Source organism: Myotis daubentonii, chromosome 6 (genome assembly GCF_963259705.1).
Source record: "Myotis daubentonii chromosome 6, mMyoDau2.1, whole genome shotgun sequence".
Classification (NCBI taxonomy): Eukaryota; Metazoa; Chordata; class Mammalia; order Chiroptera; family Vespertilionidae; genus Myotis; species Myotis daubentonii.
The window spans coordinates 10,750,781-10,768,894 of record NC_081845.1 but is presented as its reverse complement, the minus strand read 5'-3'; the positions used below and the strand labels follow the sequence as shown (position 1 = coordinate 10,768,894).

The window sequence follows — 18,114 nt, the reverse complement described above, 5'->3', positions numbered from 1 at the left end:
TCCTTCTGCCAAGGGCCATTTGAATATTTATAACATCATTCACAGGCCATACAAAATTATCAACTTAAAAATTACCCTGCTGTATTTGGTCAAACATTGAATTAACTCACCCCTAATGCCTTGGCAGGGCCAGGCCAAATGATTTTGTGCGCCTTATATGGCCCGAGAGCTGGATATTCCCCACCTCTGCTCTATAGCTACAAGGTGTGTTCTAGGCACTGTGAGGACATCTTATAGGAGATACTGATTGGCCCTAAATAAACAATGTTTTACTCATTGAAAACACACACACACACACACACACACACACACACACACACACACACACACACACTGGAAGAACTATATCAAAATGGTACAGAACTGGTTGCTCAATGAGTGATACTATGTTTTACTCTAATGACAATTAGCCTTAAACTCCAAATTTATGAAATGATACTCTGGATATAAAATATTTCAGGAAAATAAGTAAACCTACAATTACAGAACAAAATTTAAAACTACATGCCGACAGTAAGTTTAGGGTATGTTTATGTTGTATTATATTCTTTAACTTTGGGCCTTTTTATGGTCTTAATATGAGCTGAATGAAAGAAACCTTGGAATATCATTTGTCAATTGTTGCTCAAGGCTAGTGTTCAAAATTGAAATAATATCTTTATTGGGGATATAAGTATTTAATCAGATGCTTTTCATAATGGCTTCTAAGTCTATCAACTTCATTATAACTGAACAATAGAAAAAATGAAATAAAAGGCATCCATATTGAAAAGGAAGAAATAAAGCTTTCTCTGTTTGCAGATGACATGATCATGTATACAGAAAACTCTAAAAAGCCCATAACCCTAAAAAAACTATTAGAGCTAGCAAATGAGTCCAGAAAGATTGCAGGATACCAGATCAATATAGAAAAAATCAATTGTATTTCTATTAATGACAAATCCATCCCAAATGAAATTAAGAAGATAATTCCATTTATAATAGTATCAAAAATAATAAAAGGAGTGAAGGCTTTTACACTGGAAACTGCAAAACATCAATGAAACAAAGGAGAACTAAATAAGTGGAAAGACATCCTGTCATGGATTAATATTATTAACATGGTAATAGTCACCAAGTGGATCCACATATTCAACACTACGTTCCAATCAAAATCTCAACTGCCTTTTTTGCAGAAATTGACCATCTTATGCTACAATTTATATGGAAATGCAAAGGGTCCAGAATAGCCCAAACAATCTTGAAAAAGAAGAACAAAGTTGGAGGGACACAATCGCCCTGATTTTTAAACCTATAACAAAGCAATAGTAATCAAGACTGTGATACTGGCATAAGGATCAATGGAATAGAATTGGGAGTCCAGAAATAAAGCCATATATTTTTGGTTAGCAGATTTTCATTTCACAGTTAAATGGAGAAAGAATAGTCTTTTCAATAAATGGTGCTGGAACAAAAGGATATTCATATGCAAAATATGAAGTTAGATCACTAGCTCGTACCATACATAAAATTAACTCAAAATGAATCAAAGACCTAAATGTTAGCACTAAAACTATAAAACTCTTAGGAGAAAATATAAGTGTATATCTTTGTGACCTTGAGTTAGGCCATGGTTTCTTAGATAGGACATTAAAAGCACAAGCAACCAATCACTCCAAATTGGACTCCATCAAAATTAAAAATTTTTGTGCTTCAAAGGCCATATCAAGAAAGTGAAAGACAACCCATAAAATGAGAGAATATATTTGCAGACCATATATTTGTAAATTCAGACTAAATATAGAACTCTTAAAACTCAACAATAAAAGGATAAATATCTCAATTTTAAAATGGGGAAATAATTTGAATAGACATTCCTCTAGAGTAAATATACAAATGGCCAACAAGTGTATAAAAAATATACATACCAGCCATTATTGGTCATCGGGGAAATGCAAATCAGAATGACAGTGAGATACCAGTTAAAACCCATTAGTATGGCTATCATTAAAGAACAAACCAGGCAATACCAAGTGGTGGCAAGGATGTGGAGAAATTGGAAGTCTCATGTGGTGCTAGTGGAAATATAAAATGGTGCAGCTGTATTAAAAAGAGTTTGGCAGTTCTTCAAAAAATTAAACATAGAGTATGATCCAGCAATTTCACTCCTAGGATATGTTCAAGGTGAATCAAAAACATATGTCCACATAAAAACTTACACACAAATGTTTATAGCATCATTATTCCTACTAGCCAAGAAGTGGAAACAATTCAAATGTCCATTGACTGATGAATATATAAACAAAATACAATGTAATATTATTCAGCCATATGAAGGAATGAAGTACTTACTGATTCATACTACAACATTGATGAACCTTGAAAACATTATGCTCAATGAAAGAAGCCAGACACAAAAAGCCACATATTTTATAATTCCATTTAAATGAGACGGCCAAAATGATAGAGGCAAAACCATAGAGACAGAAAGTAAATAAATGCTCTCAAGGGGTCAAAGTAGTGGAGGAAACGAAAAGTGACTGCTAATGGGTATAGAGTTTCTTTCGGGGTGACCAAGTGTTCTGGAGTTAGATAGCAGTGATGGTTCACAATTTGGTGAATATACTAAATTATCCACTATAAAGAGTGAATTTTATTATATGTAAATTATGTCTACATAATTTAAAATTGCTATGTTTTTCCTTCAGCACTCTATACATTAAGTTTTAATAAAGCATAATACAACTTGCAAAAGAATGTGATCATTAAAGCACATATTTATATATTTTGTTTCTAAGAAAAAAAGGTTCCATGAGCAATCTTATAGGTGGCATGAAATCTGACCAGTTTTTAGTATCAGTGTAGACAGTAAGACAATGAGTCCAGCCTTCCTTCGAGTTACACTGTGAAGGTAAATACGAATTCATCACTTCTGTTCTCTCATTAAGTTCATGCGGATCCTTTGCGTGTAGGTTGATTAAACATTAATTGTCCTGAAGTTGAGGGAAGAATCTTGAGTATTTTAACCCCAAAGTCTCTATGTGCTCTCTCATTCCTTCCCAGGTGCTGCCCTTCCCCAGCCAGGTGGTGTACAACAGAGTTGGCAAGTGTGGGAGTCGCACTGTGGTCTTGCTTCTGAGAATCTTGTCAGAGAAGCACGGATTTAATTTGGTCACGTCAGACATTCACAACAAAACCAGGCTTACTAAAAATGAACAAGTAAGTTGTCTTTGGCCACGGTTAAACTGTACTTTGCTTCAATTCATTGGTGTAATTAGTAGGTGCCTTACAGGACATCCTTCAAACCCTGACGGATGCATACCAGATTTGCAACTTCATACTGTATATTTGTCAGCGTGTGGAAGGAAGTTTAAGTTAAGTGTTCTGGTGGTGGTCTTTAAGCCAGGAAGTTTCCGAGAAGGGATACTTTTGTTAGACCAAAGGACAGTGTCCACTCATCATTGTTTATTTAGCTAAAAGTAGCAATGCATAAATCTCAGATCGTTACACCACTGAGCTGTAAATAATGCTGACATCCTGATGGCAAAAATAAGAAAGATTTATTTTAATATTTCTTCTTCTATATTTGCTCACAAGTATCCTAGGAACCTGACTGGTTGATGGGGGCAAAAGCTTCCTGTTATGATCAGCTCAGGGGATCTTGCACTTCCACAGCAGCATTTGGCATATTCAGTGGTAGCAAAATCCCATTTCCCAGGGACAGTTCTGTCACAATATAGCCGAGTCATACAAGTGGACATACCGGTGGGAAAGTCTGCTCTACATTCTGCCTGGAAGCTATGCAAACGGATTCTACTTTATAAGCTTATACAAAAGTAGAGTCCATAGTCTCTATTGGGGCACTTTGCTGATATAGCACAGTTAGGCCTACTGCTCTCAAGGTCATTTTACAGGGTCAAGTTTGTTAGCTTATCTCACAAATTTGGCTTCTGTGCCTTCAGTACTTAAGGATGGATGAATAGCCACCAGTATAAGGCAGGGTTTTCTAAAGAACAGAACCAGTAGGATGGAGATATCTATCAATTATCAATAAATAGATATAAAAGGAGATTTATTATGAGGAATTGGCTCACACAATAATGGAGACTGAGAAGTCCCATGATCTGCCATCTGTAAGCTGGAGACACAGCAAAGCCATTGGTGTAATGGAGTTCAAAGGCCTGAAAACCAGAGGAGCCGATGCTGTAAGTCCCAGTCGAAGTTATAAAATGAAATGTTCCAGCTTAAACAGTGAGGCAGGGAAAAGGGGGCAAATTCCTCCTTTCTCCACATTTTGTTTTGTTCAGGCCTTTAAGAGATTGGGTGATGCACACCCACATTGGGAGAACAATCTCCTTTACTAAGTCCATGGATTCAAATGCTAATCTCATTCAGAAACAGCCTCACAGACACCCCCAGAAATTTTGTGTAATCTGGGCCTCCCTTGGCCAGTCAAGTTGACACATGACATTAACCATCACACCACCCAATGATTTTCTAAGTTTGGAGAATAAATAAAACACGTGATTTACTATCAGGTTGAGGCCACAATTATGGAAATTTCCACCCATGTCCACTTCTTTCTGGCAAAGCCTCACAAAGAAAGGGAATTTACAATGGCCTTTATTTCTCTTTTTTCATGGGGACATTGGGACAGTTTTTAAGACAGTAACATAACCAACAGGACTTGCGATAAGCCAATATATTTAGTGTCTCCCATAATATAGAGATCAATATGTTCACCCCTTTGAAAACTTCCACTAAAGAGTCTCTGAGTATCAAGTCCAAAGAGTCAATCAACAATAAATATTTTGAGATTATCCCTTGAAGCTTCTATAGTAGGCTGTCAATAGAAAAATTATATTTGGTGACATTTAAGGATATCACATTTTATTAATGAGTTTAATAGGGCTATGTTCTCAGATTTCCTTTTCTGATTGAAGAGCAAATATGAGGAGGCTGGTCATGTCCTTTTCACTACCTGAAAGAAAGTGACTGTTCATTAATAGCCTACGTAGTTGCAATTTTATTATAATTATGAAATTTGGTTTTCCTTGGAGTACTTGAGTCTGCCTATCAGATTACACCTAAATATTGCTATGTGTGGAAAGTATGCCCAGTTCTCAGAAGCCTCATAAAACAGAGCAGCTCAATTTCAGTTCCCACTGCTGATGAGATGCACACAATACAGCAAGGTAACTGAAATGTTAGACATTGAGATGTTCGGGTATGCCCTAGAAGAGAGAGCACAAAATATAACATTTAAATATACTGTGTGATGTTCACAAATAAACAAACCTACTTTGTTTCCAACGAGGAACCGTCTGAAGAAAGTAAAATACGGTTGCAACTGTCACGAGAAAGATTTAGATGAAAATTTAACAGTAATTGAATAAAGGTGTATAAATTGCTGCCTCTAGAGAAGGGTTAAAGACAAAGTCATCTTTGTCCTCTAAAATAGAAGTAAGCTCTCATCTGTTTGGAATGATTGGCTTGTCTGGAAGCCAGCGAATAGACTAGACAATCTCTTAAGGTTCTTTCCAGCCCTGTGATTCTGTGATATATTTATACAACTTTTAGCATAGTCTCTATGTAGTGCAGTTAAACATTTCTGATTCCTGTGGTCAGTATGAACCAGAATATATTTCATTACGTAGTTACTCCAGATTCCTATTAAATTATAAGGCAAGTTTTAAAAACTCAAGGGAAAGGTAAAGATATGGTAGGAAAAACAAATAAGCAATTTCGATGTAAAAGCAAACAATAGCGACAGTGGCCTCTGTGCAGCTCGCTGACCGGGCTGTGACACGCAGAGGGAGCCAGGATATGTCATGACAAGAAACCAAGTTTGAAGTAGCTTAAGAATGTTTAAAGAAACTCTTTTCCTTATTATATGTATTCTTTTACTAAAGTTTCAAAGTGCATAAAACAAGCGGAGAAAAAATATTATTTTAACCTAATATATTCAAGAACTAATTTGTGGTATGAATAGCTCCTCTTCTTGATAATTTATTAAAGGAAAGGGTTGGGGGAGTGATTTAGGAGAGGAGTTAAAATTTTTAAAGTCAGTGGTTCTCAACATTAAACAGTAGAACTCTGAAAATGTGTTCCCATGGAAACATTGTTCTATGGAGTTAATAACACTTTACTTCAGGTGCAGAATAGACTGGCTCCTGTGGGCTGGCCCAGGACTCTATCCACCATGTAGAACATTGATTTTTATGAGGAAATGTGTTCCAGGTTCCAAACTACTGACTTACAAATGAACTTTGGAATGCTATTCACTTATGAGACTTGAATTATCTATACCATTTCATTCATAGACATGGGCACCCCACTCTGGCCAGAGTCAAATTCATGCCCATGCATACATTTCTCACTATAGGGTAGCTGTCATATCTCTCTCTCTCTCTCTCTCTCTCTCTCTCTCTCTCTCTCTCTCTCTTTCTCCTCCCCCCCCTCTCTCTTTCTCTCTCTCTGTCTCTCTCCACTAAATTTTAAAAATGTACACAGTATTTAATAACATAAGACACTGAAGGGATTACTAAAAAGGAAAGGGAGCATGCAGACACCAAATGTTAGAATGCCTATAAAAATCCCATTACATCTGCCACAGAGACATAGAAATACCTTTGAAGTTACTATTTAAGAAAACTCCGCCCCAACAGAAAAGCAAGGACAGCTGCTGAAGGCCAAATGTCAGAACTTTCAGGGCATTGATGCAAACCATGGTGACATCATTTCATTTACGCTCTAAAACCAGGTTTCGATTTCGTGGGCTCGCTTAGATAATCTCATGGAATTGCATACACTTTGAAAGACATGGGGTGTGATTTCCAAAGGACTCATAACCATTTTTGTTAATGGTCTGATGCTATTTTTTAGAACATTGTTCTCAGGACAATGAAAGTCAACGTGTTGCAGGCATATCATAGACATAGGAATTCAAAATTATTGCATTCTTGTTGGAGAAGGGTTGATATAGGAGCCCAAAAGATCAAGAAAAAAATAGTTTTACTCTCTTATTTATATTGAAGCTACTTAGGATTACAAAATTGGAAACAGCATTTACTCCATGGTAATTGTTTTACTTCATTATTTTACTTAAGTCTTTTGGACCTAAAACCAGTGCGCAGGTATGAGAAAACTGAAACAATCAGATTGTCACTTTCAGAATGGAATAGGATAGGATAGGATAGGACAGGATGACTACCTGTGGCACCTGCACTTGAACTTAGGCCCTCCTGAACCCAACAGCCCTTCTGAGGCAGTGGTTATCATTCTAGCTGCACCGCAGAATCTCCAGCCAAGCCTTTGAAACATACAGTTGCAATGGCCGTTCCCCTGAAGTGTTTCCTGGTGGAGCCCAGAAAACGTCTTTTAAAAATAATAGTAAAGTACCACAGGAGATTCTGTAGTGCCGGCGGGGTTAAGAATCCCTGTCAAAACTATGACATTTTCCTAAGAGTGTTTCTGGGAGTCTTAGTCCCCTAAGACACTGAAAAATAAAAATAAAAGAAACTACCATGATTAAACAAATATGGGAATTGCTGGCCCTTTGTCCCCCTCTAGGAGATTCACAATGATTATTCACATTTTAAAGAATGGGGATTCTTTCCATTAAAACTTTGTTTAACTGGCTTTCACATAGTGCTTCCCCATCTCCGTTGGCAGGGAACTCTTTATAAGCTCTCCTGTGCACCCCACAGCTGGAGATCATATCTCCTGGGACTCTTTTAAGCAGCTATGAAAATGCTGAAAAATATTTAAAGGGTGGAAGACACAGAGGACCTATGCGCCTCGTGTGCTCTAGATTGTTTTAGCCTCTTGGTCAAAGACAGAATTTCTTTACAGTGTTTTAAACTCCCCTTCCCCATTGCTCTCCTCCCTGCCAGTTCTCAATCTCACTGTGGCTGTAAAGCAATGCAACTCTAAGAAACAAAACTCACCTACAGAAACCATGGTTGATTTGGAAAAGGTCTAGAGACCACGGGGATTCCTCCCAGGCCTCCCCAAGGCAGGGTCAGCCGGTCTTCCTTGAAAGGTAAAGGTTCACTCATTCATTTTGAAGCAGGTCACTTCGTTGTTTCTTCCTTCATTTTGACGGCTATTCATTGGGCACCTACCGTGAGCGCTGCCTATTGAGCCCCAGAGAGCACACCGGATAGGTGTGCATCTTATTTCTAATCCTTTAAGCAGCATAATTAGGAAAGTATTACAACCCCATTTTATAGGAAGCAACAGATCTTCAAGAAGAATGTGGGAGAAGAAAGCTTGGAAGTGAAGCTGAGCGGAATCCTGAGAACTTTCAATGCTAGGCTGAGGAACTAGAACAGTATTTAGTGGGCAGTGGGAAACCATTAAAATATTATTCTTAACCACAATGGATCGCAAAATCCTCTTGGGAGGTAGGTTTCTAGGCCCTACTACAAAGTACTGAGTTAGACTCTTCACGGTGGAACCTAGGTATCTTTGTGGGGGAGGGGAGAAACTCATGAGGGGATCCCCATTCACAATTCTGGTAAGCAAGCATTGCATAGAAAGTTCTAATTATTAGAAAGTTTTCCTTTTATTAAAGTGAATCTGCCACGAAGCAAGAAGAAGTCCTCTTTCACCCGAGAATCCCTCAAACCTCTGAAGACCTCACGTGTCCCCAAGGTCTTACTGAGTGCTGTCTCCTCAGGAGCCTGCACGCTTCTCCCGGGAACCTTACCCTTACTTGAGACCTTTTGGAAAAGTGTCCTTCAAATGACCCTCAGAGTTTCCTGACTTTAGAGTAGGAGGGACAGTGTCCACAGGCATCAGAGCTGCTCCCACTAAACCTTGGAATCAAACCAAAAAAACTAAGGGAGTCCATTTCCAGGTCATAGAGATGTGCTCACGCAGCTCTGCAAACAAGGTCTTATCTTGAAATCCTAGAGACAAAAGCTGAGTCTGTTAATGGAAACTTGGTTGAAAGCAAAGGAAAAAAAGTAGAAGCAACAAGGCCTGAAAAATTTAAAAAAAAAGAAATCCCCTCTCTTTGCAATTGTTGTGGGGAGATTGATTTTCTCTACTACTCAGACCCTGCTTCTTTGCCTTGCTCATGTCATTCCGCCCCCTGGTGGACATCTTCTCCACGCAGGCATTGCTTCTTGCACTGACGGCGCAGCCCTGAAGGTGGGAAGACCATCCTGCCTCTGACCCAGAAGGGCTTCTCTAAGCAGGAGGTAGAGAGAAAGGTAACCTGAGCCTACAGACATCCTTCTGGCCTCTGAGGTTAGAGGGCCACCGAGTTGTCCTCTGAGCTACTTCTTATTGGGCTTTGATGTGTTAAAAACATGTCTTTTCTTTCATTTAAGATGTTTTGCAAAATTGTAGGACATCCAGATCTAGTTGTTCCCGAGGGACACAGGAATTCAGACCCGAGTAGGGTCATTACCATGAGGGCTGGCATTATTTCCTAAAGAAGTCAGGAGCAAAGTCTTCTACCAACTAGCTGTGTTTGTACAACTGCAGGTAAAGGTTTTCTGCTCTACCTTCCCAGTTAGATTGAAAGCAAAAGATTAGAAACTACTTCCTGGCATATCCACTGCATTATAAATTCTGTTTGATTCTCACCTTTTTGTTAAAACCTCAGTTCTATCTCATTCCCAGATGCACTACTTCCTTTAGACACATCCCATTACACTGTTATCTCTCTCTCTCTCTCTCTCTCTCTCTCTCGTTAGCATTTTAAATTCATTCCTACTCTTGTTATAAGATAAAGTGTTTCCCACCTAGAACTTTTAAAAATATATCTCTGATAATATTAATTCTCTTATTTTTTATTATTAATGTTTTCCCACCTATTATAATTTCATTTTAATTTTCAGCAAATCACATGCAAGGTAGAAAATTTTTATTCCTACAAATCCTCTTTATTCTCCAGACTTATTTTGCTAACCAGTCCCTCCTTCCCATTTTAAGAGGTTATGTATGAATCAAGTAACAGTGGGAACAGTGAGTAAATTGCACATCAGTGATAAAGAACAGGACTTTTGGTGTCAGACAGACTTGAATTTGAATCCTGCTCCACTTTTTTCTAGCAACAAGACCGTACACCATCTAGGTAGCCCTTCTGTGCCTCAGTTTCTTAATCTGTAAATGCGGATAACAATGCTTAACTTGTGGAGTCATTTGAGAATAAAATGACAGCATATGTATAAAGAGCTTCTAGGTACAGTAGCTTCTAGATACAGTGTGCAGCCCAGGAAATGGTAGTTTGCTGTTGTGTCCTAGATGCTGTAATAGTAACACTTGTAGCCCCACTGGGGTAATGGATGCACAGGTTTGTCCAAGAAAGGCCAAACTCAAGGCCTGAGTGATAATTCTGTCTTCAGTGAACTGTACATCTCTTGACTCCAAAAATATTTTTTCTAATGGGAGCATCTTTATTGCATAAACAATTAAGGGGTATATGTTCTGTGCTGATACCTAGGCTTGGTTTTCTGGGGGGAATACATCAGGCCTGACTACAGCCCTTAGGGAGCTTACAACTTGGTTCAAAGCTAGCACACAAACTCAACGATAGAAAAACAGAAAAAAGTTCATATCTTGGGAAATCCTCAAAGTGCCGTGGGAAGTCAAGGAAGGCAATGCCATTTCTAGCCAAAGATGTTTAAAACCAAACCCCTTCCCCCTCACTTCTGCAGCCGGGTTTGTTTCTCCTGCAGCCTTTCCCATCTCCTCAAATGGGCACCATGTTCAGATCCAAGCCAGGACTCTGAGAAGGAAGCTCTTCGACCACTGGTTCTCCTTCCCTTCGGCCATCAGCTGTATGCAAAGCTCAGCAGATCCTTCCTCCTTAATATCCCTAAACCTCTTCATCCATCTTCACTTCCATTGACCTCGTTCAGTGGTTCTCAAACTTTTATGCCTTAGAATCTCCTGGAGGGCTTGTGAAAACACATATCGATGGGCCCAAACCCCAGAGTTCCTTCTAATTCAGTAGGTCTGGGGTAGGGCTTGAGAATGTGCAGTTTTAATAAGTTTCCACTTGATGCCAATGCTGCTGCTCTGAAGACCACAATAAGAAGTGCTGTCTTGGTTCATGACCTCATCATCTCCTGTTGGGATTATTGCCCACCTGGTCTTCCTAACTAAGCTTTCTTTCTCTTAACCTTACCTTTGTTCTTCACATTCTCCACCTTGACCTCAGATCTGGAAGAAAAAAGAAAATCCTTTCTAGCTGTGGATACCCCATTGGATAAAAGTCAAGATCCCTCATGTGATCTGTAGGGCCCTCAATTACCTGGCTCCTCCCTCCCTCTCTAGTCTTATCTGCTGCCTTACTGATCCCATGCCTGACTTCTGGCACATAGAAGTCCTGGTAGTTTTAGTATCCCTATCATTTGTCCTTTGCTTCTGCTGTTCACTCTGTCTGCAATGCCAGGGGTCCCTTTCTTCACTTGCTAACTCCTGTGGGTCCTTGCAAACCACTCAGAAACACCTCATTAGGGAAATATTACCTCTCCACCTTCAGGTAGGGATAGGTGCCTCATCTCTGTGCCTTCTACCCATGGTGGTTATCATGTGATGCTACCTGCCTGATAGTCCACCTGGTCCACATATCTGAGCTTCCTGAGAACAAGAACAAAATATTTTATCTCTATAGCCACGGCCCCAAGCAGTACATTGCCTGACAGAGAGATGAAACTCAATGGATGTTGAATGAGAGATCCAGAAAGTATACTTGATGGAGGTGGTCATTTTAGTTTAATGTAAAGAGCAGTTAGGATTTGGACATGCAAAGAGAAGAGGAAGAATGTTCCAGAAGAGGAAGCTTGTGCCTATGGTCAAGCTCGGACATGTGTAAGGAAAGATTAAGGAGGGGTCTAGTTTGTCTGGCCAAAGGAGTGTTGTCTTGAGAGTCAGATAGCAAAGGTAAAATCAATGTAACTCAGCAAGGGATTGAATGTGGAAATTCAGGAAAGACCCAGATCAAATGTGAGCATATAGAGAATACCATTGACCAGAAACAGACTCTTCAGAGATGAAATAAGCTATAAGGAGTAAAGATGGGTGAGGACCAAGAGTGCGGCTTGTGTCATGGTAGGTTTAGGGACACCATTAGGATGCATTCCACTGTCTTGTCTTTAAATGTCTTCCCACTGACCTTATTTACATGTTTTCATCTCCAGGGCCTAGGAATTGCCCAATAAATACTGAATGAATGAATGTATGCAGTGGAATCAGTAAATGAGCCAAGGAAAAGAAGGACAGGTAGCTTCTGTGATGATGTTAGGTAGTGCATTGCCACCCATGATGCCCCCCACGCAGATAGGACTCAGGCAAGAACAATGGTGGGAGGACCAAGAGGGGTAACTCAGGTGATAGGCAGCAGGGGTTCAGGAGACCATCACTTATCACTAGAAATGGGGAGAGTCTTATTATTTGTTTAAACAATCAAATGACACCTTGAACATTATGCCCTAAACCTGTGCTTGTGGAACTTCCTAAGAAGCTTTATAATTTGCTAAGCAGTGACAGAATGTATGAGAGCTGAATTGAGCTCTCACTTCACTGTACTAAGGCAATAAACATGAACATTCATACCTTTATGCTATGTTTGAAGATATGTCTAGAAAGAGTTATGCATTGTCACTGCTAATCAATTTTTCCTTGTGAACTAGACAGCTTTATGACTATTGTGACACAGTTCTCAGAATCTAACCACATACTGTTCTTCCATTAAGTATAACACGTTGACATGTGTTTAGAGAATATAATATAATGTTGAATATATGAAAGAATTGGTTTTTCTTATGACCTGTTTTTCCAGTCTTCTTGTTAATACTAGAGGGATTTCTCATATTGCTTTTGTGTGTGCAGAGAAATACCTGAATAAAAATAGTCTAGAGATTAAGGCATTAAGTGGTGTTTGTATTAAACATACACACAGTAAAGAGTTATGCTTCTAAGCAGACATCCTCAGGGACATTTGGTTGTGCTTCTAAATCAATAATTCTATTGGTTGATCCATCAAAAATTAAAATCTGCAATGTGACTAAGCAAGAAGTTTTATTACCAAAAACAAGTACCAAGGGCATATGGAGGGGGGCGGGAGGGTGAGAGGGTAAACAGTAAAGAGCCAGATTTCAATTTCCTTTTATGCCCAAGCCTAGACAGATCATTATTTACCCGTGTCTGCCACTGACAAACAAAAGCACAGGGTTTTGAAATGGCAAGTCATTTACTTTAAAATTCAATTTCATATCTTCAAACAACCATTGTGAGTATGAATATCTAATAAAAGGATCAGACGTTGGCATCAGAGTGTAGCATCTATAAAGCATGTACTAGTTGGAGTTAATTTATTTAACAGATATTTACTGAGCGTTGTATGTGTGTCACTGTACACTAGACAGGAGGCACCAAGGCAAGACCAGGCTCTCTCTCCTGCTTGAGACACGTGGAGTTCCAAGCTCTGGTTTTATTGTTGTTGCTGCTGCCGCGCTTACCATGTGAATGCCCGTTTTTCTTTCCAGTTTTCAACTTGAACTAATTCATAAAATATGAAATGCTGGACTTGTGATGTACTTCCAGAGTAGCCATTTTCAATGTGCCTCTTAAAAATTCCACAGTGTGTCAGTTTTGATGGAGCCAATTAGGAAATCTAAGGAAAGTAGAATTTAAGAAGCCAGGGAGTCATAAGAATGCTTGGAATTTCTAAGAGATTTTACTGAATGTTTTCTGTATCGTGACATGTTCCAGAAGACCATAAATGTTAGTTTATATGAATATAAACTACGTCTTGCCTTGCCGATAATGGTAAATAAATAATTCAGATGACCACCCACCAGAACCCAAGATGTTGGGGGGGTTTTGTGTGCTTCCTATGAAATATTGGCTTTACTGTAAATGTTTATACTCAGAGAGAAAAAACAATGATGCATTGTCTCATTTTACTCCCACTTTTAAATTCTGCAAAATGATTTTCAAATATTTCTGCATCTCCCAGTAATATCCTTACAGAAATATAACATAATGATTAACCTCTTGTCTTGGTGTGAGTGTAATGGAAGGAATTAAAGGCATTTTTCTTATTTGCATTTTTGAACAGCAATACACTGACTTCTCCAGTTAAAATTAATTATTATGTCACATTGTTTTCATGGTAGCAATCAACTAAATTAAATACAGGACTATAAATCTGGACAGCACTGTTTTATTCAGTAAGAAGCCATAAGTCAAGTTCATAAATGTTGCACAAAACACAGCTGTTTGGCTCTGGTCCAGGAGGTAGTAAGGGAGGATGAAAGAAGTTGGGGAGATAACCTTTAGCTTAATATGGCTTGGAAAATTAGATCCTATATATGCTAATTTTGTACTTTTTTTAATAGATGGAACTGATTAAAAATATAAGTACTGCCGAACAGCCCTATTTATTTACTCGACATGTTCATTTCCTCAACTTCTCAAGGTAAGATATTTTCCCGTTTAATGGTTTTCTTTTCCATTTATTTTCAGGACTTAGACTCCTTCTAACAAACAATTACTTAAAAATCTCCCTTCATTTCCAAGGTGGTGTAATCGCCTTTGAAAAGCCTTTTTTAATCCTGTTATTTTTTCTGTGAAGGGGTCAAAAATTTGAAATATTTGGACAAAAGCTTCATTTCTTTCTAGAATACTAATCTCAAATCTTATGAAAAGTTGAAATTATTTTTAATGAAAAGCCATTTTACCTGATAGCTCCTTTTTAAAAAAAAATAAAATCAGATTTTGTACTAAAAGAAATAACTTGGGAAGTAAGACATGGGTATTTTATTTTATTTTTTAAGAAATATTTTTATTGATTTCAGAGGAAGGGAGAAGGAGAGAGAGCTAGAAACATCAATGATGAAAGAGAATTATTGATCGGCTGCCTCCTGCATGCCCCCTACTGGAGATCGAGCCCGCAACCTGTGCATGTGCCCTTGACTAGAATCGAACCCGGGACCCTTCAGCCCAAAGGCTGATGCTCTATTTACTGAGGCAAACCAACTAGGGCAAGACACAAGTATTTTAACAGAAATATTTCATTGCACATTTTTGTACAACTTGAACCCACACAGGACTCTGGAAATGACCTAGTGGTGAAGTGCCTGCCTGTTTAATACTCACCTGACTAGTCTACGCCTTGCATGTTTGATGCTGACGGGGTATTTTAGGAATCTGTTTTTTCTTAGGCTGCAGGGACTTTCTGATAATAATGTAAAATTTTCAAATTTAAGTTTTTAGACCCTTGATTTGTGAAGTTGTTAATTGTGAGTTCTGGGCATTCTCTTACTCAGGGATTCATTTGCATGGGTTCCCTGGTCACTGGGTTTTGCTGTGAATGGGAAGTCCTCAGATTCTTCCTCTCCTCTCGCTGGCCCATGCCTGAGCTCACAGCTATACCCCTGGCCTAGCACTAGGTCCAGAGACAGATCCACTGACCAGCCTGGGACACTGGGCCTCCCTCATCAACCAACTCACTGTTATTCCCATAGGGATACTAGCACCTCACAAGTCCATAGAAAGCAATGGATTGTCCTACTGGCTTGTGCTGGCCTATTGGTCCCTGAGGGCCAGGCACCCAGGGAGGCCCTGAGTGTTCCCAGCTCTGCCGGCCACAGGATGCCTATCAACCTAAGGGGGTGGAAGAAGGTTTTAGCCTTCAAAGGACTTCCCTGCCTTGCCCCAGGCCCAGTGCAAATTAAGTGTAAAGAGAATGAGATTCAGCAAAGCAAGTTATTAAGCAGCAAAGAGGAGTTTGCTGCCTTATCTTTGAAAGCAAGCTTCCCCTGAGGTTTCCAGCCTGCTTGCTAACCAAGGTTCCTGGGACAGAGAAGAGGTGAATAGGACACCTGCACATTATCCTCAGTGGCCCAGGGCCATGCACCAGGAGAGCTGGTCCCCAACCACATTTATAAAGTTGCTTGCTACTGGATTGTCTTGAGTCTGTGCCCTGCCTCTCACTTCCAGTCCGCCAAGAACATATAATTCAACATAATTAGATAAGGGGGACTTGTTAGCTATTTCAGGCATTGCCTTTTATGACTTGTACGTTCGGCCCCTCTGACCCTTACTCTTCTCATGAGCTTCCTTCTGCGTCACCCCGGATGCCCTCCAACTTGATTCATTTCACTGTTGCTTCAGGGTCAAATCTTTACAACCAAAACAAATTGCAATGCAGCAAGTCTTAATAATGAGCTCAGGACAGTGAAAACTCTAATGACAAGCCAAAGCCCATATCTTAATTGGAGCAGCAGAGCTGGGCCCAGGGCGATGACTGTATTATATCCTGGCCCCTAATATCGAAAACCTGTTCAAGAGTTTAATCTTGATTAATTTAATTCAGAAAGAAAGAAAAAAAAGATAAATACCTTTAGAAGACCCCACATCTGCAGCAGACAGTGCTGGTCTGGGTGTTAGACCTTCTCACTGACCATGATTCTGGGCGAGCAGTTTAACCTCTTGGGGGGTCTCTGTTTTTCTATCTGTAAAGTAGGGCAGTTCCTGCCACTACCACCTTATAGGGATTCCCTAAGCACATGAAGGAAAGCCTTTCAGGTTCTCTGGAAAGAAAAACATTCTATGTAGTCAAAGTGGCTTTGAAAGGCATCTCAGCAGGAGTCTGGCCGTGGGTTGGCTCCTGCTGTGGGTAGCCTCCTGGTGTCTCTATCTAATGCTTTGAGGGCGGGGCCCTGCTCCTGCTGGTGACTCCTCCATTCCATTTTGTTCAATTAAACACATGTTTATTGAGGACCCCCGGTCCCCTGTACACTGCCCTAGGACTGGGGCGTCTGCAGGGAACGAGAAACATGGTCCTTGCCTTCAGGTAACTGTAAACTCTTCTCCCATAAATGAAGAAGTGGCAACAGAGTGTGATGAACTGGAGGAGAAAAATCACAGGGTCTCCTCCAGAGGAAGTGGGAGGCAGGACCCTCCCCCTGAAAAGCAAGACTGGAGGGCATTGCGAGCAGGAGCCATTGCTGCTGGGATGTGAGGGGTGGGCCAGCTTTGGACAGATTGAAGGGGAAGACATTGGCGGCCCAGGAACCAGCATGAGCAAAAGCAGGACAAACAGAGGGATGGAGAGCACCCAGAGAATGGGAACTTCAGTGCATGGCAGCCCAGGCTGTAAGCAGGCAAAGGCAGGAGCTGACCAGCTCTGCTCCTTTAATAAGCTCATGCTAACTGCGGGAGCAGCCTCACCCCTCTTCCCAGCCACATGCACAGGGCCAGGGCCTTAGGCGCAAGACCTCTGGAAACAGGTAGAATGACAAATTGAACTTTCATTCTTTACAAGACGATGTTCTACTCACAGAACATGGGAAGTTAAAAATCACCTTTTTCTTTTTCAAGGGAATAGATTTATTTCAGGAAAATGTCTCAGGTATAAATGGGCAAAGTGTGGGCATACAAAAAAAAAGCACCCCAAAATATACAATTAGAGAGAAACAATGAAGTTGGGGCTTGTTAAGAGGGCTTCCATGTCTTTTTAAAGTGCGTTTTATATTTTGAATTGTAAGGCGTAGAGATAATTGACCGCTCCTAATAAACCTGCCCTGATCATTGCTGACAGGCATGTGGCTGGCTTGTTTCAAGATAATGAGGTTATTAAGAGAAGAATCGATATTGCAACCCAATATTCTTTGTTGATGTTTTATTTCTAATCTTCCTTACATTCTTAACGTGTCACAAGGTACTTGCTGGTGAGCAGAATGTAAGAATCAAAGTCTGGCCTCTCTCCTCACACATTCTTTTGCACCATATTTTCCTGAACTTCTGAAGGGTATGGCATTATAGCAAAATGAATTGCTCCTTAATTCTCTGCACCCCCCACCCCCATTAATGGGTCATTGTTACCTTGAAGTTTAGACACGCCGAGAAATGTTATCCTGTGAGCTTCTGGCTATTCCATAGCTGACTTATTTCATTTATTTATCATCTAGGTACCCTTCTGTATCCCTCCTTTGTCCTTGCTTTAGAGCTAGAAGGAACCATTTCACCATATCCAGTCTTATTAATTCAACCATGGAAAACAACAGTATCGGGCCGGTCTAGTGTTTTTGTGGTTACGCTGGGGAAGCTTTCCTGCCAGAGGAGAGATGAACACACGCACGCAGAAACTTCAGCCTTTGGTATGGA

The 18,114-nt window shown here is 40.0% G+C and overlaps 1 protein-coding gene across 2 annotated transcripts in view; it reads left to right on the top strand.

The window, feature by feature from the left end:
• Positions 1-18,114, top strand: part of UST (uronyl 2-sulfotransferase) — a 264,853-nt gene that overhangs the window by 147,903 nt on the left and 98,836 nt on the right. For both annotated transcript variants that reach the window (XM_059700100.1, XM_059700101.1), the window contains exons 3-4: positions 3,043-3,198; positions 14,343-14,422. In XM_059700100.1, the coding sequence (XP_059556083.1) occupies positions 3,043-3,198; positions 14,343-14,422 (236 nt within the window). The remainder of the gene's footprint in view (positions 1-3,042; positions 3,199-14,342; positions 14,423-18,114) is intronic.